At 42.2% G+C, this 24,245-nt stretch overlaps 1 protein-coding gene across 11 annotated transcripts in view; it reads right to left on the bottom strand.

Moving 5' to 3' along the window:
• Positions 1-24,245, bottom strand: part of TLN2 (talin 2) — a 491,250-nt gene that overhangs the window by 53,108 nt on the left and 413,897 nt on the right. For all 11 annotated transcript variants that reach the window (XM_077128095.1, XM_077128103.1, XM_077128097.1 and 8 more), the window contains 5 exons: positions 23,288-23,434; positions 19,393-19,559; positions 18,284-18,467; positions 10,411-10,536; positions 10,091-10,207 (listed from right to left, as the gene is read on the bottom strand). In XM_077128095.1, coding sequence (XP_076984210.1) covers positions 10,091-10,207; positions 10,411-10,536; positions 18,284-18,467; positions 19,393-19,559; positions 23,288-23,434 — 741 coding nt within the window. The remainder of the gene's footprint in view (positions 1-10,090; positions 10,208-10,410; positions 10,537-18,283; positions 18,468-19,392; positions 19,560-23,287; positions 23,435-24,245) is intronic.

Here is a 24,245-nt window from a genome sequence, read left to right as displayed (position 1 = left end):
CCAGCCAGCATCACAACCATGGGCCAACCAGTCTCAAACACCACTACTGCCCCCAAATTGGGCAGCTGTAATTAAGCAGCCCCAGATAAAAAAAAAAAAAATCCCAGATCCAGTCCTGAACGCTACCTTCTGTGGAATCAAGGCCACATGTTGGAGTATTCCACCCTAACATGGCCCTCCCTTGTGGCACAGGCTTTGGAAACCTCATCTATACACTGACATGCGCTCAGTCTGGTACATTCCAAATCACTCTGGTAGACAAGTCTACCACGTGCCTATAACCTTCCAGCACAGCTCGTTCCAATGTCAAATCTTCTCTTCTGCTGCTACCATTAGACACATCCATGTCAGCACACATGTCTAGAATGAAGGTAGGAAATACTCAGCCAGGGCAGCCAGGTGAGGGCCAGGCAGCAGTGCTTAGGGATGCCACCATCTTTTCCTTTTTTTTTTTTTTTTTTTACTTTTTATTGTAGTAACATATATACAACTCAAATTTTCTCATTTTAACCACTTTCAAGTGTACAATTCAGTGGCAATGATCACATTCACGATACTGCGCTACCATGACCAATAACTGTTACCAAAATTTATACATTATTCAAACAGAAACTAAGTATCCACATGAAAATAATTACCCATTTCCCTCACCCTCTGGCTTCTAGTAACCTTTAATCTACTTTTTGCCTTTAGGAATTTGCTTATTCCAGGTATTTCATGTAAGACGGATCATACAATATCTGCCTCTTTGTGTAATGTTTATTTCGCTCAACATGATGTCTTCAGGGTTGATCCATGTAGTCACATATCTCAGAACTCCATTATTTTTATGGCTGAATAATATTCCATTGTGTAAATATACCATAGTTTGTTTACCCATTTGTCTACTGATGGACACTTGGGTTGCTTCCATCTTTTGGTAATTGTGACTAATGCTGCTGCGAACACAGATGTACAAATATCTGTCAAAATCCCTACTTTCAATTCTTTTAGGTATATACCAAGAAGCAGGATTGCTGGCTCATATGGTAATTCTGTGTTTAGCTTTCTAAGGGACCATCAAACTATTTTCCACATCAGATGCACCATACTACATTCTCACTAACAATATGTAAGGGTTCCAATTTCCTTGTATTCTCATCAACACTTATTTTCTGTTTTTAAAATAATAACCATTCTATGCCACCTATTTTGAGTTGCTCCTGTATTTTACAGTTTTTCTGTTGAAGTGTAAGCTGAGTACATCAACTTAGTGGACTCATTGGGTCCATCACCAAAACCCACTGGAACTAATTATGTTGACCCTAGGGGCTTACGGCCTCCATGGATGACCCTTCTAAGGATGTGGAACAGCTGGCAGCAAAGGAAGCCCCCCTTTAAATCTGAATTGTGATCAGACCTCCTACTAAAAATGAATCTCTGTTTGAAACCACTCATTTTCAGCATACTTCAATTGGTAAGAGACTAGAATAAGTCAATCCACCACTGTAATGGGATCAACAGAATAGTAAATAATATCTATATTAGGGAATTTTAGCTAACATTCCAAAAGGAACTAACACAAATCCTGCTCAGACTTTTCCAAAAAATTGATGAAAAAGGAACACTACTTAACTCATTTTATGAAGCTAACATTACTTTAATACCAAAAACTGGATAAAGATACTATAAGAAAGAAAAACTACTGGCCGATATCCCTAATGAACACAGATGCAAAAATTCTCAACAAAATACTTGCAAATCGAATCCAATGACACATTAAAAGAATTATACACCACAACAAAGCAAGGTTTATACCAGGAATGCAAGAGTGGGTCAACACAAGAAAACCAGTCAATGTAATACAGCACATTAACAAATCAAAAGGGAAAAAAATCACATGATCATCTTTCTGATGCTGAAAAGCATTTGACAAAATTCAACATTCTTTTCTGATAAAGTACTTCAAAAGGTAGGAATCAAAGCTAACTTATTTAGTACGATAAAGGGCATATATGAAAAACCCATAGCCAGCACTGACCTTGATGGTGAGAGACTGAAAGCTTTACCCCTAAGATCAGGAACAAGACAACAATGCCTTCTGTCACCACTATTATTCAATACTGTACTAGAAGTTCTAGCTAGAACAATCAGTCAGGAAAAAAGAAATAAAAGGCATCTAAATTGGAAAGGAAGAAGTAAAACTTACTTTAATTATTTTCAGATGACATGATACCTATAATTGATTCCTGAGAAATCTACAACAAACTTACTTGAGCTAATAAACCAATTCAGCAAGGTGGTGGGATATAAAATTAATGCACAAAAATCAGTAGTTTCTATACACAAGCCATGACCAAACTGAGGAGTCAATTAAGCAAACAGCAACAAAGAATCAAATATCTAGGAATGAACTTAACTAGGGATGTAAAAGACCTGTACAGAGAACTATATAACATTGCTAAAGAAATCCAAGAAGATTTAAATAGGTGGAAAGACATTCCGTGCATAGATAGGAAGGTTAAATGTAGTTAAGATGTCAATTCTACCCAAATGGATCTACAGAGTGAATACAGTACCAATCAAAATTCCAACAACCATGCCCTAATACTGCATCAAACATCAGGGACACCCAAGTCAATAGGCCATGCCCTTGATCTTGAGGATTATTCTTGTGAAGCTTATGTAGGTAGCAGAGAAGCTTAGCCTACCTAGATGTATGCCTAAGAGTTACTAACGGAGGACCTCTTTGGTTGCTCAGATGTGGCCTCACTCTCTCTAAGCCCAACTCTGCAAGTGAAATCGTTGCCCTCCCCCACTACGTGAAATATGACATCCAGGGATGAAAGTCTCCCTGGCAGTGTGGGAGATAACTCCCAGGGATGAGTCCAGTCCTGGCACTATGGGATCAACAATGCCATCCTGACCAAAAGGGGGAGAAGAAGTGTAACTAATAAAGTATCAGTGGCTGAGAGAGTTCAAATAGAGTCTGGAGGTCACTCTTACACACGCTTCAATTACACACTGTTACCTATCATGACTTGCCAAACCGTAACCAAAACTATTCCAGCCAATCCCCTAAGAACACCTAGGGCAATGTATAAGATTCAACAAAGGTTCCATGCACTAGGGTAACTTTCTAGAAACCTACAACCTCCAAAGGGGTCCCTGGACCAGATAAGTACTAAAACCTAGGAAGCCCAGCCTTTCCAGAACATCACCTAGTTCCATCTGCCTACCCCATATTATTGACAGCCCCTTCCAACATGAAAAAGCTAGAATGGCCATAGCCCAAACACCCCTAAAGAGTGGGATAGAAAGACCAAAGGTGATAGTGGAGTTATACAGAGGAAGTAGGGTTTAACAAATGAATATGATTGCTGAATCATTACATTGATATTTCTTTTAGTCTCTAGTATCTTGGAGCAGCTGGAAGTAAAAACCTACACTTGTGGAATTTGTTGTACAACTAATTGTTGTGCTGTGCTTTGAAATTTATTGCTTTTTTGTATGTGTTATTTTTCACAAAAAAAGAAAAAAAGTCAATTGTGATGATAAAAAAATATTTATTCCTTCTAGCTTCTTATGTTCTGGAGCAGCTAGAAGGAAAAATCTGAGAGGATAGTACGGAAACCCATGACAAACTCTAGGATCTGTCCTGTAACTACTTGTTAAAGAGTGCTTTGAAAACTATTGCTTTTTTCTTTCTTTGCTTTGTATACAAGTTATCTATACAATAAAAAAAAGTTAAAAAAATTCTAACAACCTAGTTTAAAGACATGGAAAAACTAGTTATCAAATTCATCTGGAAAGGAAAGAAACCCCAAATAACTAAAGATATCCTAAAAAAGAAGAAAGAAGTGGGAAGACTAACATTCTTTATTTCAAAGCTTATTATAAAGCCACAGTGGTGAAAACAGCATAGTACTGGCACAAAGATAAGTATAGACCCAATGAAATCACATCGAGAGTGCAGAAATAGACCACCAAATTTATGCTCAGCTCATCTTTGACAAGGTCCCCAAATCCACTGAATTGGGACAGAATAGTCTCTTCAATAAATGGGTTTGGGAGAACTGGATATCAATAGCCAAAAGAATGAAAGAGGACCCTTACATTATACCTTATACAAAAATTAACTCAAAGTGTATCAAACACCTGAATATAAGAACCAGTACTATAAAACTCCTAGAAGAAAATGTATGGAAATATTTTCAAAACCTAGTAATTGGAGGTAGCTTCCTAAATTTTACACCCAAAGCACAAGCAATGAAAGAAAAAAATAAATGGGAACTCCTCAAATCAAATGCTTCTATACCTCAAAAGACTTTGTCAAAAAGGTGAAGAGGCAGCCAATCCAATGGGAGAAAATATTTGGAAATCACATATCAGATAAAGGTTTGATATTCTGTATTCACAAAGAAACTTTACAACTCAACAACAGAAGAACAAAGAAACTTTACAACTCAACAACAAAAGAACAAACAACCCAATTATAAAGTGGTCTAAAGATAAGGTAGGCATTTTTCCGAAGAGCAAATACAAATGGCTAAAAAGCACATGAAGAGATGCTCATTTTCACGGGCTATAAGGGAAATGCAGATCAACACTACAATGAGATATCAGCTCACACCTATAAGAATGGCTACTATTAAACAAACAAGAAACTATAAATGTTTAAGAGATGTAGAGAAATTGAAACATTTATGCACTGCTGGGGGACTAAATAATGGTACCGCCACTATGTAAGACAGTCTGGTGGTTCCTCAGAAAACTAAATATCAAGTTGCCCTATGAACCAGCAATATCACTACTTGGTACCTACCCAGAAGAGCTGAAAGCAGCGATACAGACAGATATCTGAACACCGATGTTCATAGCAGCATCATTCACAATCGCCAAAAGATGTAAATAATGCAAGTGCCCATCAACAGATGAATGGATTAGCAAAATGTGGCATATGCATATGATGGAATATTACACCGCAGTAAGATTAAATGTTGTCCTGAAGCACATGACAAGATGGATGAACCTTGAGGACATAACGCTGTGTGAAATAAGCCAGGCACAAAAGGATAGATACTGCATAATTTCACTTTTCTGACCACGGTAAAGGTAAAGTTAGTTTTATAATTCAGAATATAGGGGACCTAGAGATACACAGACGCTAAAGAAGGGTGAACAGTTAGCTAGGAAGGTTGACGTAAATGTGAGGGATGAGAGAGAAACGAAGGCAGTTCATTAGTGGGTTTGTAAGTAATATTGCCACATTGAAGGTAAACATGATTGAAAGGGGTTGTGCTTTTTTTATTGTGGTCCATTAATTAACATCATAAATATAAGTAAGTTCTTGCATGAACCATTTCAAAGGCATGAATCTTATACAAAGTGTACAATATCAGGGCACAGGGGAAACTGCTATTGCACGCTATGGGCTATGTTTAAGTGGAATATATCTACAGTACCACAGCAACACCAGGGGTAAATAATTGGGGGAGGGACATGAGTTAAGGGGACATTTGGATTTTTTATTTAGTGAGGGTAGTTTACCGGTTATTTTTCTCTTGGGAACAAGGATATTGTCTAAAAATGAGAGTGCTGATGGACTGCTGACTTTGGACATTAGACATGATGCCCAAAGGATGGAGGTGGCTGAAGGATGCACTGACTGAGAAGGAGATTGGCTAACAATGGTGTATACATATGACTGAATATTGTGTTGCTGCAGAAAGGAACAGAACTGTGAGGCATGCAACACTGTCAGTAAACCTGTGGGACATTTGGTGAGGCAAAATACGCCAGAAACTAAAAAGCAAATATTGTATGGTCTCATTTAGAAAATACAAGAAAACTGGGGCCTAGATTGTAAGCTCTTATAGAAGCCACATTTAGTCCGGAGCAGTAATTGTTATTTCTAGATTCTGAGAGGCTGTGCTATATATACATATAACCTGGTATTTACAGACGAGAATGAAGCCGATCAGGTCGGGATTAAGGTACAAGGGTAAGGGCAATATTGTCTGTATTTTAGAACTTCACCTACTCTTTGAGACCAAAGGAAGAAAGATTTTGTCCAGAACCTAAATTTTCTAAAGCACATAATCTTACTCAACTTGTCTGGATAGATCATTTAAACAATCCAAACACAGGAACCCAGAATAGGAATGAGGGCCTGTAATTCTGTGTGGCTTAATGTAATGCCTGGATACATACCAGAATATGTTAAGCAGATAATCCAAAAGCATTGGCAAAGTCCCTTGAGAAAAAAATGGAATTATTAAAATTTACCACTGGGGAAACCCTTGATACTGTATCAAACATTAGGAACTCTGAAGCAAATAGGCCAAGCCCTTGACCTTGAGGCTCAATCTTGTGAACCTTATGTAGCCTACCTATAGTTATGCCTGCAAGTTACTTCCGGAGGACCTCTTTTGCTGCTCAGAAGTAGCCTCTCTCTCTCTTTAAGCCCAACTCTGCAAATGAAATCATCACCGTCTCCCCTTCATGGGACATGATATCCACGGGTGAAAGTCTCCCTGACACTGTGGGATATGACTCCCAGGGATGAGGTGGCCCTGGCACAGTGGATCGACAATGCCATCCTGAACAGGATGAACAGGGGAAAAGAAGTATAACAAATAAGGTATCAGTGGCTGAGAGAGTTCAAATAGAGTCAAGGGGCTACTCTTGTGCAAGCTTCAGCTAGACACTGCTACCTATCATAGTTTGCCAAACCCCAACCAAAATCACTCCTGCCAATCCTAAAGAACACCTATGGCTTTAGGAGATTTTAAAAAAGTTTCATGCACTATGATTACTTTCTAAAACCTACAACCTCCAGATGGGTTCCTAGGTCAGATAAGTCCCGAAATGTAGAGGGCCCAGCCTCTCCAGAACATCAAGTAGTTCCATCCCACTATCCCATATTACTGACAGCCCCTTTCAACATGAAAAAGTTCGAATGGACACAGCCCAAATAACCCTAAAAAGTGGGGAAAAGGTCAAAGGAGATGGTGGAGTTATACAGGGAAGATAGGGTTTAACAAATGAGGATGATTGCTGAATCATTATACTGACATTTCTTATAATCTCCATTGTCTTAGAGCAGCTGGTAGCAAAAACCTAAAACTGTGGAATCATAACCCACACCAAACTTTAAAATCTGTTCAACAACTAATTGTGTTTTGCTTTGAAATTTATTGTTTTGTATATACGTTATTTTTTACAAAAAAGAAAAAAAAAGTCTGTTGTGATTATGAACGCACAGCTATATGATATTGTAAAGCAGTGATTGTACACTTTGGATGATTACATGGTATGTGAATATATAACATATATCAATAAAAATGAATTAAAAATAAACAGATTTTTTAAAAAAAGTCAAAGTAAAAGTAATACTATAATCTAAGAGGTAGAAACAAGTCAGTTAGAGGTTTCTATTTATAAAGAAACACAAATGGTTTCTTTGAGGTTAGCTTTAAAAAGGATAGAATTTTGAGTGTTAACATTGGGATAAGGGAAAATACAATACTGAAACGTGATAATGCCACAATTTTGAAAACTATAAAAAAATGAGATATTCTGAGAGAAAGAAAAATATGTTGTCATGATGTTTTAAACTGCTGAAAATATAGGAAATAAGTTAGCTAAGGCATCAACATGACACTGAGCCACAGAAAACACGTGTAATTGTGGCTCCTAGGTCAGGTTCTCAGCACTATTTTCGTTGTACAAAGTGAGAGGATGAGTGAGGCAGCTTTTTATAAAGGATAGCACCTAGAGCTCAAAATAACAAAATTGATTTTTAAATTCTCAAAGACTTCTTCATTAGGTTATTATTTCAATAAGAATTATTACCTAAGGTAGCCTTATTACAAGGTTCCAAGTGTACATTATGAAAGGCCAGTGGCATGAACCAGACTCTAATCCACTACAGAGCAAAAAACAGAATTCTTTCCTAATGCTGCAAAGTGCAACCATGATTTTACTTATGAACACTGCTTCATTTGTGCAAGGATTGACTCACCACTTCCATAACATATGTACTAAGTGTGTGTGTATATACATATATATAATATAATATATATAATATATGTATACATACAAATAGAAATATATATAAATACGCATATGTGTAATGTACACAGATATGTATACAAGCACAAGTAAATATAAATAAATGTGTATTAAAAAAATATCTGTATCACAGTAGCGCTAGTTTGTACTCACTCTATAATACTGAGCAACGCAAAAAAGACCACAGGGTCAAGTTTTCTGAGATCAAACACCTCAACAAAAGGGAGGATCTTAAAGGGAGGTGCCTCAGGTAAGGGTTTCCAGTCTTTTTCTTTACAACAAGGGTACATCAGACTTAAAAATCCACACATGTACAGCAGTGTGAGTTGTTGCTGATAAAAGAGAATGAAGAAGGGCTGTGGATGGTTACGCAATGTATACATGATTTAAACTCAAGGCAAGTGCAAACAGCTGTACTGACTCTTCTTTATGCCAGGGATCTTCTGTAATGTTTTAGTGTAATGCTATAATGTTTTTTTAAACATTTTCATCGTGAAGTATAACATATATACAAAAAGCAATAAACTTCAAAGTACATTTTAACAAGTAGTTTTAGAACAAATTTCAATGTATGGTATGGGTTATAGTTTCACCATTTCAGGTGTTTCCTTCTAGCTGCTCTAAGACACCGGAGACTAAAAAAGAAATACCAATATAATGATTCAGTAGTCATTTTCATTTGTTAAATCCTGTCTTCTCTGATAAAACTCTTCCTTCTCCTTTGATCCTTTTCCCACTATTGTTTTTCTTTTAAACTTTTTTTTACGGCATAATGTAACATATATACAAGGCAAAGAACGAAAAAAGCAACAGTTTTCAAAGTATTCTTCAACAAGTAGTTACAGGACAGATCTCAGAGTTTGTCATGGGTTTCTATACTATCCTCTCAGATTTTTCCTTCTAGCTGCTCCAGAATATAGGAGATCAGAAGGTTTAAATAATTTTTATCATCACAATCAACTTTTTTCTTTCTTTTTCGTGAAAAATAACATATGTATGAAAAAGCAATAATTGCAAAGCACAGCATAACAATTAGTTGTAGAACAGATTTAGTTGTAGAACAGATTTCAGAGTTTGGTATGGGTTATAATTCCACAATTTTAGGGTTTTACTTCTAGTTGCTCTAAAATACTGGAGATTAAAAGAAATATCAATTTAATGATTCAGCAATCATACTCGTTTGTTAAATCCTATCTTCTCTGTATAACTCCGCTATCACCTTTGACCTTTCTATCCCACTCTTTAGGGGTATTTGGGCTATGACCATTCTAACTCATTCATGTTGGAAGGGGTTGTCAATAATATAGCGAAGGGAGATGGAACTATCTGATGCTCTGGAGAGGCTGGGCCCTCTAGGTTTCAGGACTTACCTGGTCCAGGGACCCATCAGGAGGTTCTAGGTTTCTGGAAAGTTACCCTAGTGCACAGAACTTTTGTATGATGTTATATATTCTACAGAACACCTAGAGTGTTCTTTCAGATTGGCTGGAATGATTTTGGTTGGGGTTTGGCAAGTTATGATAGGTAGCAATGTCTAACTGAAGCTCACGTAAGAGTGACCTCCAGAGTAGCCTCTCAATTCTATCTGAACTGTCTCAGCCACTGATACTTAATTAGTTACACTTCTTTCCCCACCTTTTGGCCAGGATGGAATGTTGATCCCATGTAGCCAGGGCTGGACTCATCTCTAAGAGTCATCTCCCACACTGCCAGTGAGACTTTCACCCCTGGATGTCCCACATAGGAGAGAGGTGTTTCAGTTTTATGCTACAATTTTAATGGAATTAAGGTTGAATAGCCCTAAGTGATACATTTCATTTTATTCCTCATCAACTACCACAGCAAATTGATCCAAGCCTCCTAATTAGACTCGAGGGTGCACAGTTACATAATGGGCTCTCAATTGTTCAAAGTCAGGCAGGTGAGTGGGCCTCCCTCCTTCAGGTGCACCAGGTAGTCTCAGGAGCCCCATGCTGGGGCCAAGTGGGCTGCTGCTGGACACAGGTGCCCCAGGGAGGTGAGGCTGGCTCCTTACCGTGAGCTCCTGCTTTATATACTCGATTGTGGCCTCCAGTGCTCGTGTGCCTCGGGTGGCCTCGTCCTCTACTGCTTTCACGGTCTTGAGGAGGGATGTGACATTGGTCACCATCACCTGCATGGGAAGAAAGTGTGAGGAAACTGAGGTCCAGCCCCCACTCCTTTTAGTTGTGGCTCTAACACAGTAAGCAAAAACACCTTTCTGTCCTTTAAGTGAGGAAGGAGCTCAGATGCATCTTCTCTCAATATTCCTGTATTTGCTTCTCTCACCCCAGTACTTCCCCTGCTTATTCGTTCCCACTGGGGACCCCATTTTACCTTGGCGGCCCCCTTGAGCTGGTACATGGAGGGGTCATCGGCGGGCTTGCTGGCAGCTCCCTTGGTAGCACCAATGAGATCTGAAAGGGCCTTGGCCACATCTTTGATGGCATTGATCAATACCACCTGAAAGAGAGTAGGAGGCCCGGGTGAGCTGGCGAGCAGTCATCCACAGACTTCAGCGCAAGGACACAGCTTATGTCCAGGCTGGGGTAGGCTGGGGTGTTTGGGACAAGAAAAAGGAAGGTCTCAAAAATCAGTGGCTCTCAAGTCTGCCACATGGCAGACTCATGCAGTGAACTACCTTTAGGGATTGTGATGCAGAAATCTGGTGAAGATCCAATACCTGGATCTGCCAAGGTGAGGCTGAGGCTTAGCCGGAATGGAAAAATTCAGATCTAAATACTCCAACAATTTCTAGCTGGCAGCTATGTTGACAAGCTGCCTGTGAAAGGACGAAGGGAGTTAAGTAGACACCTAAGTGCCAGAACCAGTGAGAACAAATCCAAACCTCAGACCTGGGCCAGCAAGGCCTCAGAGCAGCCCTGCCCACCCCCTCCAGCTTTGATCCACACCATTCTCTACACCACACTGGTCTATTCTCTACTCCCTGGAGACCCTAACTCATTCCTGCTTCAGGGCCTTTGCTCTCGTGGTTCTCTTTGCCGAGAATCTAGCTCTTTCTCATGGTTCAGGTCTCAGATCAAATGTCATGTCCTCAGAGACCTTTGCTAGCCAGGGTAGCTGCAGGCCCACCCCCCCATAAACACCATGCCACTCTCTGTCAGGCCACCTTTTTGTTTTTGTTTTTTTTCAAGGGTCCATGTACTTATGGTGTTGAATTAAGCTGTCCACATAAGTTATATTAGGAAATGCACTAGTCAAAATCTAAACTTTGTACCAAATAAACATGTTTTTTTGTTTTAGTCTCACACATAAGTTAAAGTTTTAAAATATTAATTACCATCTATTTTCAACACCCTGCAGTATTGACATTGCTTCATTCTTCCTCATGCAAAAACATTTTTAAATTTGTACATTTAGTCACTACCATTATACACTCGAGGCATTCCTAGATTACACCATCTCAGTCTTTATCGTCTATCTTTCCTTCTGGTTTCATTTGTGCCTCAGGCCTCCTCCATCATTCTCACATTCGGCTTCATTCAGTGTTCTAACATTATTGTATTACAGTTAGGTACTGTGCTATCCATTTCTGAATTTTTACAATCAGTCCTGTTGCACAATCTGTATCCCTTCAGTTCCACTTACGCAATATCTGCCCTATTTCTATCTCCTGAGGACCTCTGTTCTTAACTGAAATTCTCCAAGTTCATCCATTAATGTTAGTTCATATCAGTGAGATCATACACTATTTGTCCTTTTGTTTCTGGCTAATCTCACTCAGCATAATGTCCTTAAGGTCCATCCATATTGTTACATACTTCATAACTTTAATCTGTCTTACAGCTGCAAAATATTTCATCATATGTATATACTGCAGCTTGTTTAGCCACTCGTCTGTTGATGGACATGTAGGCTGTTTCCATCTCTTGGCAATTGTAAACAATGCTGCTATAAACATTGGTGTACAAATGTCCATTTGTGTCCTTGCCCTCATGTCCTCTGAGTAGATATCTAGCAATGGTATTGCCGGGTCATATGGCAAGTCTATGGTTAGTTTCCTGAGGAGCTGTTTTCCACAGCAGTTGCATCATTTGACATTCCCACCAACAGTGGATAAGTGTGTCCCTTTTTTCCACATCCTCTCCAGCACTTGTTGTTTTTTGTTTTATTGATAATGGCCATTCTGGTGGGTGTGAGATGATATCTCATTGTGGTTTTGATTTGCATTTCCTTAATATCCAGGGAAGTTGAGCATCTTTTCATGTGCCTTTTGGCCATTTGTATTTCCTCTTCTGAGAAGTGTCTGTTCAAGTCTTTTGCCCATTTTGTAATTGGGTTGTCTTTTTGTTGTTGAGTTGAACAATCTCTTTATATATTCTGGATACTAGACCTTTATCCGATATATCATTTCCACATATTGTCCCCCATTGTGTAGGCTGTCTTTTTACTTTCTTGATGAAGTTCTTTGATGCACAAAAGTGTTTAATTTTGAGGAGTCCCCATTTATTTATTTATTTATTTATTCAATGCTCATGTTTTGGGTGTAAGGTCTGGGAAACCGCCTCCTATTGTAAGATTTATAAGATATCCCCTTATAGTTTCTTCTAACAGTTTTATGATCTTAGATCTAATGTTTAGGTCTTTGATCCATTACGAGTTAATTTTTGTGTAGGGTGTGAGACATGGATCCTCTTTCATTCTTTTGCATGTGGATATCCAGTTCTCTAGGCACCAATTATTGAAGAGACTGTTCTGTCCCAGGTGAGTTGGCTTGACTGCCTTAATAAAGATCAATTGTCCACAGATGAGAGGATCTATATCTGAACACTCTATTCAATTGGTCAGTATATCTATATTTATGCCAGTACCACGCTGTTTTGATCACTGTAGCGTCATAATATGCCTTAAAGTCAGCTAGCGTGTGACCTCTGACTTCATTTTTTTTTTCTCAGGATACTTTGAGCTATTTGGGGCAGCTTGCCTTTCCAGATAAATTTGGCTATTGGTTTTTCTATTTGTGAAAAGTAAGTTTTTTGGGATTTTAATTCACATTGCATTGAATCTGCAAATCAATTTAGGTAGAATTGATATCTTAACTATATTTAGTCTTCCCATCCATGAACACGGTATGCTCTTCCATTATTTAGGTCTTCTGTGATTTCTTTCAATAATTTCTTGTAGTTTTCTTTGTATAGGTCTTTTGTCTCTTTAGTTAAATTTATTCCTAAATATTTTATTCTTTTGGTTGCAATTGTAAATGGAATTTTTTTTCTTGATTTCCCCCTCAGATTGTTCATTACTAGTATATAGAAACACTACAGATTTTTGAGTGTTGATCTTGTAATCTGTCACTTTGCTGTACTCATTTGTTGGCTCTAGTAGTTTTGCTGCGGATTTTTCGGGGCTTTGACATATAGTGTCATATCATCTGCAAACAGTGAGAGTTTTACTTCTTCCTTTCCAATTTTGATGCCTTGCATTTCTTTTTCTTGTCTAACTGCTCTGGCTAGAACTTCCAACACCATGTTGAATAACGATGATAGTGGACATCCTTGTGTTGTTCCTGACCTTAGGGGGAAAGTTTTCAGTTTTTCCCCATTGAGGATGATGTTAGCTGTGGGTTTTTCATATATTCCCTTTACCATGTTGAGGAAGTTCCCTTCTACTCCTATCCTTTGAAGTGTTTTCAACAGGAAAGGATATTGAATTTTGTCAAATGTCTTTTCTGTATCAATTGAGATGATCATGCGGTTTTTCTGCTTTGATTTGTTGATATGGTGTATTATATTAATTGATTTTATTATGTTGAACCATTGTTGCATACCTGAGGAGTCATGCATCCTACTTGGTCATGGTGTATAATTCTTTCAATGTGCTGCTGGATCCAATTTGCAAGAATTTTTTTGAGGATTTTTGCACCTATATTCATTAGAGAGATTGGTTTGTAATTTTCTTTTTTTGTAATATCTTTGTCTGGCTCTGGTATGAGGGTGATGTTGGCTTCATAGAATGAGTTAGGAGGCTTTCCCTCCTCTTCAAATTTTTTGAAGAGTTTGAGCAGGATTGGCACTAATTCTTTCTTGAATGTTTGGTAGAATTCACATGTGAAGCCATCTGGTCCTGGACTTCTGGACTTTTCTTTTTGGGGAGCTTCTTCTTCTTTTTTTTTTTTTTTACTCCAATGCACAATTTTTACAAGGGACTCCCTGATCACCTCCCAGTCTCTGTCATCCAGTACTCCCCAACCTGTGCTGCATCCGTTCTCCATTTTAGGATGAAGGCTTGCAGGGGGCTGGCATGAAAAGGTAGGAATCTGGAGGAGGGGAGAAGTCCCACTCCCCTCTCCTCATAGGTACCTCCAAAAGGTCCTATTTCTTTTCAATGGCACCTACAGGGCAGAGGGCTAAATACCTCCACTCCCTCTCTGCTGCAGTGTAAATCCCAAATCTCTCCTCTGATCCCTTTGCTCTTTCCCATTTATCTCTTCTCCAGCTCTTTACATTTCTTCCCTAATTTCCTCCTCTTCCTTTCTGCATGTCCCTAATTTTCAGTCTCTGTGGCTTGGTTCCCCCAGTGCCTGCAGGGAGGAGGGTCCCCAAGCCATGTGGTCTTTCTGGCCCTCGGCCCTCTTCCTGGGCCTTATAGGAGGCTAGGACTCCGGTGCAGCTCAGCAGAGGGGTAGATGCCCTTGGCAGACTCTCTGTTGGGGGTGGGTGTTAGGCCACAGCCCTCCCCAGGGCAGCCGTGTTGGATCAAGGTGTCAGCGCACTCCTGGCTGCCAGCCCGACGAGCACAGGCCAGTGGGGTCAGGCCCCGGGCATCCTGGCTCCCCGCGTCCACCCCATACCAGATGAGGAGCTGTATGAAGACGACACTGGCCATGGCACTGGAGAGGTGCAGTGCCGTCTGCCCATCTCCATCCCCATAGGTCTCATTCACTTCTTCCTTGGATCCATGGGCCAGGAGCATCACCAGCAATTGCAGATTTGGGAGCTTCTTAATGACTGATTCAATTTCTTTACTTGTGATTGGTTTGTTGAGTTCATCTATTTCTTCTCGAGTCAATGCTGGTTGTTCATGCCTTTCTAGAAAGTTGCCTATTTCATTTACATTGTTGAGTTTATTAGCATAAAGTTGTTCATAGTATCCTCTCATTACTTTCTTTATTTCTTTGGGGTCAGTGGTTATGTCTCCTCTTCCATTTCTGATTTTTTTTTTTTTTTAACATGGTCAGGCACCAGGAATCAAACCCATGTCTCTGGCATGGCAGGCGAGAATTCTGTCACTAAGCCACCATTGCACTGCCCAGCCACCTTGCTTTATTTCGAGCACTTACCGGGTATCTGGAATTACTTTGTTATTTATTCACTTACACTCTGGTCTCTTCCTGCATGCAGACGTAAACTCCAAGAAGGCTGCCCTGGACATCTGTTCTGGTCTGTACATGTTCAGTATATATTGTGGAATGACTGAGCACATAGGTGCGTGCCCACATTCACACTGACATGACACATCACTGATACATTATCTGTGCTCGCTTTTCTAAGTGAACAGAGATCACCGACCATATTGCAGAAGGAGACATGTTTTCAGTGTGCTGGACTTGAATCCGAAGCTCCAGTCACTACATGATACTAGGCATTACATTTAAGTCTGCTCAGTCCTGTAGCTATAACCACTACTTATAATAATAATTAAAATAAATAACATCTTCCATGTACTGAGGGCAATGTGCTACACAGCACTTCAGGTCCACAGCATGCATCATCTCACTGAATCTCATCACAGCTTTTTCAGGTGGAAACCAATGTCCACCCTGCCTGAGCCCAGGAGGACAGGGTTGGGGTGTGGCCTCTGGTCAGTGCAACCTTAAGGACTGTGGTCATAACCTCCGCACGGCAGTATACTCTGCAGCCCTGGCTCCTCATCTACAAGTGGCCTTAGCAATGCCAACCCTGTCTACCTTGCCACATTGTCGAGGATAAACTGGGGTAACGTACATGGAACATATTAGAAACTCTACAGTCCCAGACTCCCGCAAACACAGCCGTATCTTACAGCCTCCTGCCCTCTCCCATCCCCTCCATTTCCAAACTATGCCTCCACTCTGCTTCCCTCTCCCCAGTCTTCTGAAACCACAAGGCAGGAGAGTGCCTGGAAGGTGTGGTGTGTAGAGTGCTCTGATTCCTGAGATCACAGAGGGGAGGGGCAGAGAGGAGACTGAGGCACAGGAAGCAAAGGTCAGCAGCCAACATCCAGAACACACTATCCTATCCTTGCTCAAGTGGCAACTAAGGGCACTGGGGTGGGGTGTGGGGACATATTTCACTGGCAAGGTCTCACTACTAGAAATTGGTGCTTCAGGATATCTATCTAGACCACTTGGGAATTAAGAATCGAAGCAATCCAACCCATTTCCCTGTTTTCAAAGATTAAGATGCTCTCTTGTCAATTCACTTTGCCTACAGTTGAATCAGGCAAGGAGAGAATGCTTCTGCTGCATAGTTCCAATTCTGGTGACCATGTTTTCAAGTTTTTTCTCCCTCTATGGGGGTAAAAACAATACCATGGGCAGGATTTCTGTGAATGCTCAGAATTCCAGCAGGCAGCAAATTTGAATTCTGATGCTATCAAAATGGAATCCAGCAGGGCGGGCCATGGTGGCTCAGCGGCAGAGTTCTCACCTGCCATCCCAGAGACCAGGATTCATTTCCCAGTGCCTGCCCATGCGAAAAAAAATAAAGGAATCCAGCAGAAGGAATAACAAGCAACATAAGGAATGTTTTCTCCCATAGCTATGTCCAGTAGAGGAAGGATGTCAGAATGGAAAGGAGCATGGCTGTTAGAAGCAAAGCTGCTACCTTGCCATTAACTAGCACAGTAGCTGTTTACTTGGGCATGGGTAGTGGTGGGATTTCTATGCAGTTTTGGTCAAATGGGCCAAAAAAGAATGAGGATTATGCAGGGAAAACTGAAGGGCTTATCATATGATGGTGCTGGGATAGAGAAAACAAAGGGATTTTGAGTTTTATACTCCGGGAATGGGTAGAATCAATTTGTTGATGGCTTTGACTGGCTGTTAGTCCCCCAACAGCTGAACACATATTTGCTGGGTATCCACTCTGAGCCAGGAACTGTGTTGGGCGCTCACAGATTAATGCTTACAAAGGTTAATTTCATTTCAATTTTAATTTCAAAGATTAATAAACCATAGATATTGACCCTGAGGACTTTACAGCCAAGGATGGGAGACTAAGGAACAGGAAGGTGGTTTCAATGTAATTACTAAATCCAAAATAGGGTGTTACAGGAGCTCAGAGCTCCTGCCCCCCTTACCTCTCCACCTCCTCTTTGCCCATCTTTCAGAGACAAACTTCTCAAATAGGTTGCCTCCATAAGCTGACCTCATTTCTTCACTCTCATCTGGCTGCTGCCCTACCATTCCACACAAACAGCCCTTGCTGAGGTCACCAAATGCTCTCCATTGCTCCAGGACAATGGTCAACTCTCAGACTTTCATCTTTTTTGACATCTCAGCCATCTTCAGAGGCTGAGGGTTGATACACTCCCTCTTCTTAATGTCAAACCTTCCTGGATTTCCTCCTCCCAGTTGCTGCTACTTCTCAATCTCCTTGGACATCTCTTCTCCTTAATATGGTCCTCTCTACTGGGCTCCTCAGGGCTTGTCCCTGGGCCCCCTTCTCCCACTTCAAGCTTTTCCTCTCCTGTAGTTGCAATCAGTATCAATATGACAACACCCAAATCCACGTCTCCACACCTGAGCAGGCATATGTCCACTCACCAGCTCCACATGATTATCTCACTGGCACTTTCAACTTAACAACCCCAAGTTGAACTTGCCATCACCTCCCCACCGAGCTGGCTCTTCTTCCAGGTAGCTCTACCTCAGTGGAACCACAAGCCTGAAGCATGCGAGTCATCCTTCACTCCCTCTTTCCCCTCACGCCTGGATATTCATTGCATTTAGTCGATCACCAAGCTCAGCTGAACCTTCCTTTTAGATTTCTCTCAAATCTGCCAATTTTTCCATCCCCCCTGCTCCCACCACAGCCCATGCCAGTCTCTTGCCTGGATAACTGTTTCCTATGAGTTTCCCAAAGCACAGACACACTCACACAAATATCATTTGCTTAAAAACTCCTGTTTACATTTAGACTTCTCATGAGGTTAGCAGACAATGCTCCACAGGAATGCAAGGAGGACCTATTCCCAAGTCCATCCATACCTGGGTCTCAGGGTCATCAGAGCCCAAGCTGGCCGCCCCCAGCTTGACCACCTCGGCAAGTTGGGTGATGGTGGCTGCTGAGGACTGAGCCGCCTGGGCCAGTTTGTCTGGAGTGGACGCAGCCCCTGATACCAGCAATTTTGTATCTTCAACCAAGGCCTTGGCTGTTTTCAGAATGTTCTCCCTGAGAAAGGAGGGAGGGGTAGGGAGAGAAGAGGGGAAGATGCAAGCTTGATTACTTATAGTTAGGAAGACAAGAAATCCTTCATATGTGACTTTTCACTAAAAGGCTTTGATGAAGAGAGGCAGTATTTTCCCCTCCCCTCATCATGGGGGCTGCCATCTTCTGTGTAGACAAAATTAGAGAGGAAAGTGAGCCAGGGAGTCACATATCGATTAATACTAAAGCTTCAATTAAAGATTAAAGCTCATTAATTTGGCTCCCATACCCCAGCCCTATAGCTAAAATAAAATGCCAGCTCCTTTCTTGTGGCCCCCACCATCCCCTTAAAATGTTTCGTAATTACAGAAAGCTGTAAAGACATATAGGTTGGGGCATCTTGTTCACAGCATCAGAGTCCAAGGAACTGGGTTCCCCCTAGTCCAGCTCTGGGATTGAAGAAAAAAGAAAGGATTGACAAGGATTCAGGGGCTCTTCAACAGGCAATGGAGAGTCCTGGTAGTAGCCTTTTACGTGGGGGCTGAAGAGCCAGTATTCTCAGTACAAGCCCAGTAGGGACGGCAGGCTTTGACCCTCACACCTCAAGAGCCTGCCCGTGTAATGCCTAATCCCACTGAGATCAGTGAGCAAGAAAGTCAGAGGACGGGCTCTCTGGCTTAGAGAGCTAAGAGATCAAAAGCCTATCCCCTGCAGGTGCAGGTTGGGAAATAGGACTGCAAAAGATAAAAGTTCAAATACGACTCTGTTTACAGTTGGCGAAAGGGGTATTCTGATCACATGGTTCACTTTTCCCACTTGAACATCTTATTGAAATCAGAATGGATAACCACATTTCTGGATCCTTGGCAACATCTCCAAAGTCATTCATGGGGTTCTGAAAGGCAGGCTAGCCTGAAGCTCCCCCATCCGGGAAACTCTGCTCGTGTACCTGTGATCTGCAAAGGTCTCGTTGTTCTCTGCATTCAGGGTCCCTGCCGTTGCAAACATGATGGTGGTGTCCAGGTCGGCGATGATCCCAGACACGGCAGTGGCGGCTGTGATACATGCCTGGGTCCCCTTGTTCCCAGCCTGGAGAGCTGACAGCACCAAGGACACCTGTGGGCAGAAAGGAAATGTAAGGAGGAGTGGGGAGACAGAGAGCAAGTAACCCAAAGGTGTGCTAACTCTGAAAACACTGCATTTTTTCTCTTGAAAGTCAGTGTAGCTTAGGGGTTAGTGGTTCATGTTTGGAGTCAAACAGACTTTGGTCTGATCCCCAGCTTGGCCATTTATGGGCTCTGTGACCTCGGGCAAGCTGCTTTACCTTTCTAAATCTCAAGTTTCCTCATCCATAAACTGGGCCTATTACTTCTTAACAGTCAGGATCAAGTTGGGGTAAAAAATGGATATAAAGTGCCTAGCATGGAGCTTGGCAAATGTGCCAGTTTGAATTATGTATCCCAGAAAAGCCATGCTTTAATCTTGACTCAATCTTCTGGTGCCAGACCTAATGATTTAGGGTGGGAAAATTTGACTGGATTGTTTCCATGAAGATGTGACACATGCAGGTGTGGGTGTGACTTTTGATAATTTCCATAGAGATGTGGCACACCCAAACATGGGTGAAGCCTTTTGATTAGATGGAGATGTGACTCTGTCCATTCAAGGTGAGCCTTGATTAGTTTACTCCTTACTTTTTTAAAGGAGTCCTTTAAAAAAGAAGGCATTTTGCAGAAAACTCAGATCCAGATGCTTGGGGGACAGCTGCTTCAGAGTCCACAAGTCCTAGAGATTCGGAGGTGCAGAGAGAAAATGCCTCCTGGGAAGCTGCTGGAACCAGAAGCCAAAGACCCCAGCAGGCTCTAGCCAGATGTCTTCCCAGCTGAGGTAAGTGTTCTGGACCCATCGGCCTTTCTTGAGTGAAGGTATCTTTATCTGGATGCCTTACTTTAGACGTTTTTATGGACTTTGAACGGCAAACGTGTAACTTAGAAAATTCCCTTTACAAAAGTCAATCCATTTCTGTTATATTGCATTCTGGCAGCATTAGCAAACGAATACAGCATGGAAGAAGCACTCAGTGGAGGGCAGATACCATTATTTACTTAACTATTATTATGATTCTGGAACCACAAAGAGATAAGGGATCAGCCTGTGAAAAATGTGGTCATTTGCCCTTTTCTCATTGCCACATCTGTCCCCCATCAGATTTTCTGTAGGAACCACCCACTGCTAACACTAATCAGTCTTTCCCTTGACCACATTTTGGTTGGAAATTCTCTATAATGGAACCAAGAAAGGTCAGAACCCTGAGGAAAATCTACATATGTAACCTCCCCTCTGCTAAAACTCTTGCTATCCATCATCTACCACCTGGTAATATTCCAGTGACCAGAGGGTCCAGCAGTTGGTTTCAAACGATCTGAACCCTTCTTCTGCCACTTCCCATCCTTCCCTGTGCCTGCACATCCTCATTTTGCTCTGAGTGATACTTTCCTACAACACAAATCTGGCATGCCATGCCCCTGCTTATAACTCTTCCCATGCCTTTGAAAGGAGCTTAGCTCCCTTTGTCTGCCCCTCACCACTATCTTGTCATTTTAGCCAAACACTCCTTACTGTTTCATCCTCCAGGTCTGCCCTCCGCCTGCAACACCACTCCCTTCTCTGCTGCGTTGCTGACCTCCTACTCATCCTGCAAGACCCAGCTGAAAGCCCCACTGGGAAGCCCCTTGGGATTCGATCAGCATGCTGTTTGTCCCTTCAGGATGACCCCTTTTATCAGACATTAAAAACAAAAAGCCTATGTCTAGTGGCTGGAGGCTCTCTGAGGCCAGGAGCCCTTGTTTCCATCTCAGTGCACATAACAACCATGTTTGACTTCCTCTGACCCAAAGAAGAGCCTCTGTTAATGCTCTGCCCCAGGACAGAGAAGCTGCAGCATCAGTGAGAGGCACAGACACTCAGCACCTTCTCCTTCCTGTGCTGCTCAGACCTTGGAAGCCGAGGTCGCAGCCAGGCTGGAGGGGCTGAGGGGCTGTTTCCTGAGCACTTGCCACAGACCACGACCAGCCCGCAGGGACCTGCTTCCCCTCCTCACGTGCCTGGGTTAAATGCCATTAGGTCCCACCAGGAAGTGACAAGTCAGGCTGGCACAGAGCTGGCCTGGAAAAGAGGTGTCCAATTTCTGGAAAGAACAGCTAGGGGATGAGTGACAAAGGCCAAGACAAGTAACAGGATATCCCAGGGGTGAAGTGGGGAGAGACATTCTTACTCAGGGTGACAGAAAAAGAGACAAGAAACAGTGTCCCGCCCACTGCAAAAGGTGTGCGAACTGGCAGGTACTTATTGAGTCATCTACTAGATTGTGAGGGGCTAGGACACAAAGGTAACAAGTCAAGACACAACCAATATGTGTAGGAAAGACACACTGGGTGGGGACAGAGAGCAGTGAGGTGAGGAAAGCAGGGACATGCAGCAAGAAACAGCTGAAAAAGCTAGTTTCTAAGAATGAGCCACTTCCACAGTTGACCCTTCTCCAGGTTCCTGAATCAGGACCCTCTGCTGTGAGGAAGTAGCAGAGCTGAGGTCAGCTCAGGAAGATCGTGCTGCTTGTCCACTCTTGCAAATTTATGCAGCGCGGACCCCTCCCAGTGCTCCTGCTACAAATCACAAGAAGGCCTTCTAAGGGGAACTTGGCGAGAGTAACCTCAACAACAAGGAAAAGCTCCGAAAGTAGAGAAAATGCCTTCCTCGACTGGAGAGCTTTATTTCCTTGTTCGGTGGAGCCCAGGAACGCCAGGCGCTCCTGTGGGTTGTGAGAGGACAGACTGTGGTTCAGTCTCTGCAAGGGGCCGGGACAGAGAGGCCTCTGTAGCAGCAGCTTCCAGTTGAGGGATTCCCCCTGTTTCTCAACACTTGTTAGTTTATCAGTCTACAGATTAAAAGCTCTATGCCCTACAAATCAAAGCTAAGGAAGAGGAAAAGGCCACACAAAGCACAAATACTTCAGCCTGCGCTCCAAGCAGCCTACAAAATAACTGACCTGAAAAATGATCCCCAGAAGTAAGCAAAGCAAATGATTAATATACTGTGAATGAAGAAAAGAACTACTGGGGATAAAAAGTTGTTATGATGGAAATTACTTTTGGAGGCAAATTTTTAGAAAAGGTATATTTAAAATTTACTAAATGGTTAACTCTGCGCCTGACACTGTGCCAAGAACTTTAACATGTAATAGCATCTTCAATATTCAAACTCTGAGCTATTACACCTTTGTCTCCATTTTGTATGTAGGTAATTAAGACTTGGAAAGGTCAAATGGTTTAGCCAAGATCTTAGAGCCTTGTTTGCAACACCACGTGATTCTCTTTAAACAACTGCCTTTCGAGTTAGAAACCTAGTGCAATTTATAGCTCTTCCACAAAGAAGTTGTGGGACTTAAGTCACCCATGTCATTGCCTTCAGTCTACAGATAAAAAGATGGCTCAAAAGGAGCCCTCAGCACTTAGGAGCCTCTTGAAAAGGAAGATAAGAGGCATAAATTGTCAGAAGGCTCTGCAGGAGAATTTCTTGCTCTGCGCTGCGGACTGCGGCTCTGACGCAGTTTGCCCACCTGACCTTCACCGGACACCCACTCTCACTCTTCAGGGCCTATGGAGGTCCCCAATTCCCTGATGAGTCCCCCATCCCTGGGGAAAGCCAGCATGATGAGGGGAGATGAGACAGCTGTCTCAGCTGCATTATCTGTGGCTTAGCTTCCCACCTATGTCTCTGATGACAGCGATATCCGGGGGCCAGTGCCGGGTACCACGGCAGTGTCTGAGCCGAGGACTGCTCCTTACCTTCTCGGTGACAGCACGGGCGCACTCGATCAGCTCCCTCTTGGTGTAGCTGTCCGTGGGACACACCTGGAGGGCCCCCGCCTTCTGGACCAAGAAGATACAGCCGTGGCCCAGGTCCTGCACGCGGGTGCGGATCTGGAATCCAATCTGTGGAGGGCAATCCAGGGTGGGAAAGGAGAAATATGACGGACCCTGCTGTCAAGGTCTTCCTCACGTGGAAAATTTCTCCTGTGTCCTATGGGAGGCTGGCTAGGAAAATTCCACTCCCATTAGGAGTTTGTGTTTGGTGAAGTATGGACTTTGGTTGATTTTGTCTCCATTTTCAGAGAATGTAAAATGCCTAGAGCCCCTATTGCATCCCACTGTCCGATCAGAATGCCTCCTTAGTACTTGCTACCTTTTCTGATTTTAGCTTCTCTGTATCCTGAGCCACATGGTAAGAACATTAATTATGTGAATATTGTGGGATGATTCAGTTTTTCATTTAATAAGCATTTACTGAGCTCCTACTGTGTGTTGGGATCTCTTCTAGGCAGGTACATTTAATTTCATTTATTCCTGACAACTCTAGAGGGTAATTAGAAGTTCAAGCATCAGTATTAAGCACATTTAAAGGGTTCGGATTCTTGCAGAATTGGTAAGTTTACTGTCTAGAACACTCCCTTCCTCAACTGTACCACATGGTGAGATTGACCTTACTGAGTCCAGGCTTCCTCTCTATCAGGCCAACTTTGAGGTTCCCTTAAAAAGGCATATTTTTGCAGCTAAGGGATCAGCAGACATGCATTCTTTTAAATGACCATTGGTAGTGTGATTATAAGATACTTTGCCTAAGTTACACATGGGCTGAGAAGACATATGAGCACCACCGTGCACAGCTGCCAGCTGTCTCCTTTGAGGTATAATGAATTTCAGCTCCACGCCCCACCCCCCCCCCCCCCACCCAGTTTGCTTTCCT

Source organism: Tamandua tetradactyla, chromosome 14 (genome assembly GCF_023851605.1).
Source record: "Tamandua tetradactyla isolate mTamTet1 chromosome 14, mTamTet1.pri, whole genome shotgun sequence".
In the NCBI taxonomy this organism is placed as follows: domain Eukaryota; kingdom Metazoa; phylum Chordata; class Mammalia; order Pilosa; family Myrmecophagidae; genus Tamandua; species Tamandua tetradactyla.
The sequence above is the reverse complement of the archived record's forward strand: the minus strand, read 5'-3'. Positions and strand labels throughout refer to the sequence as shown.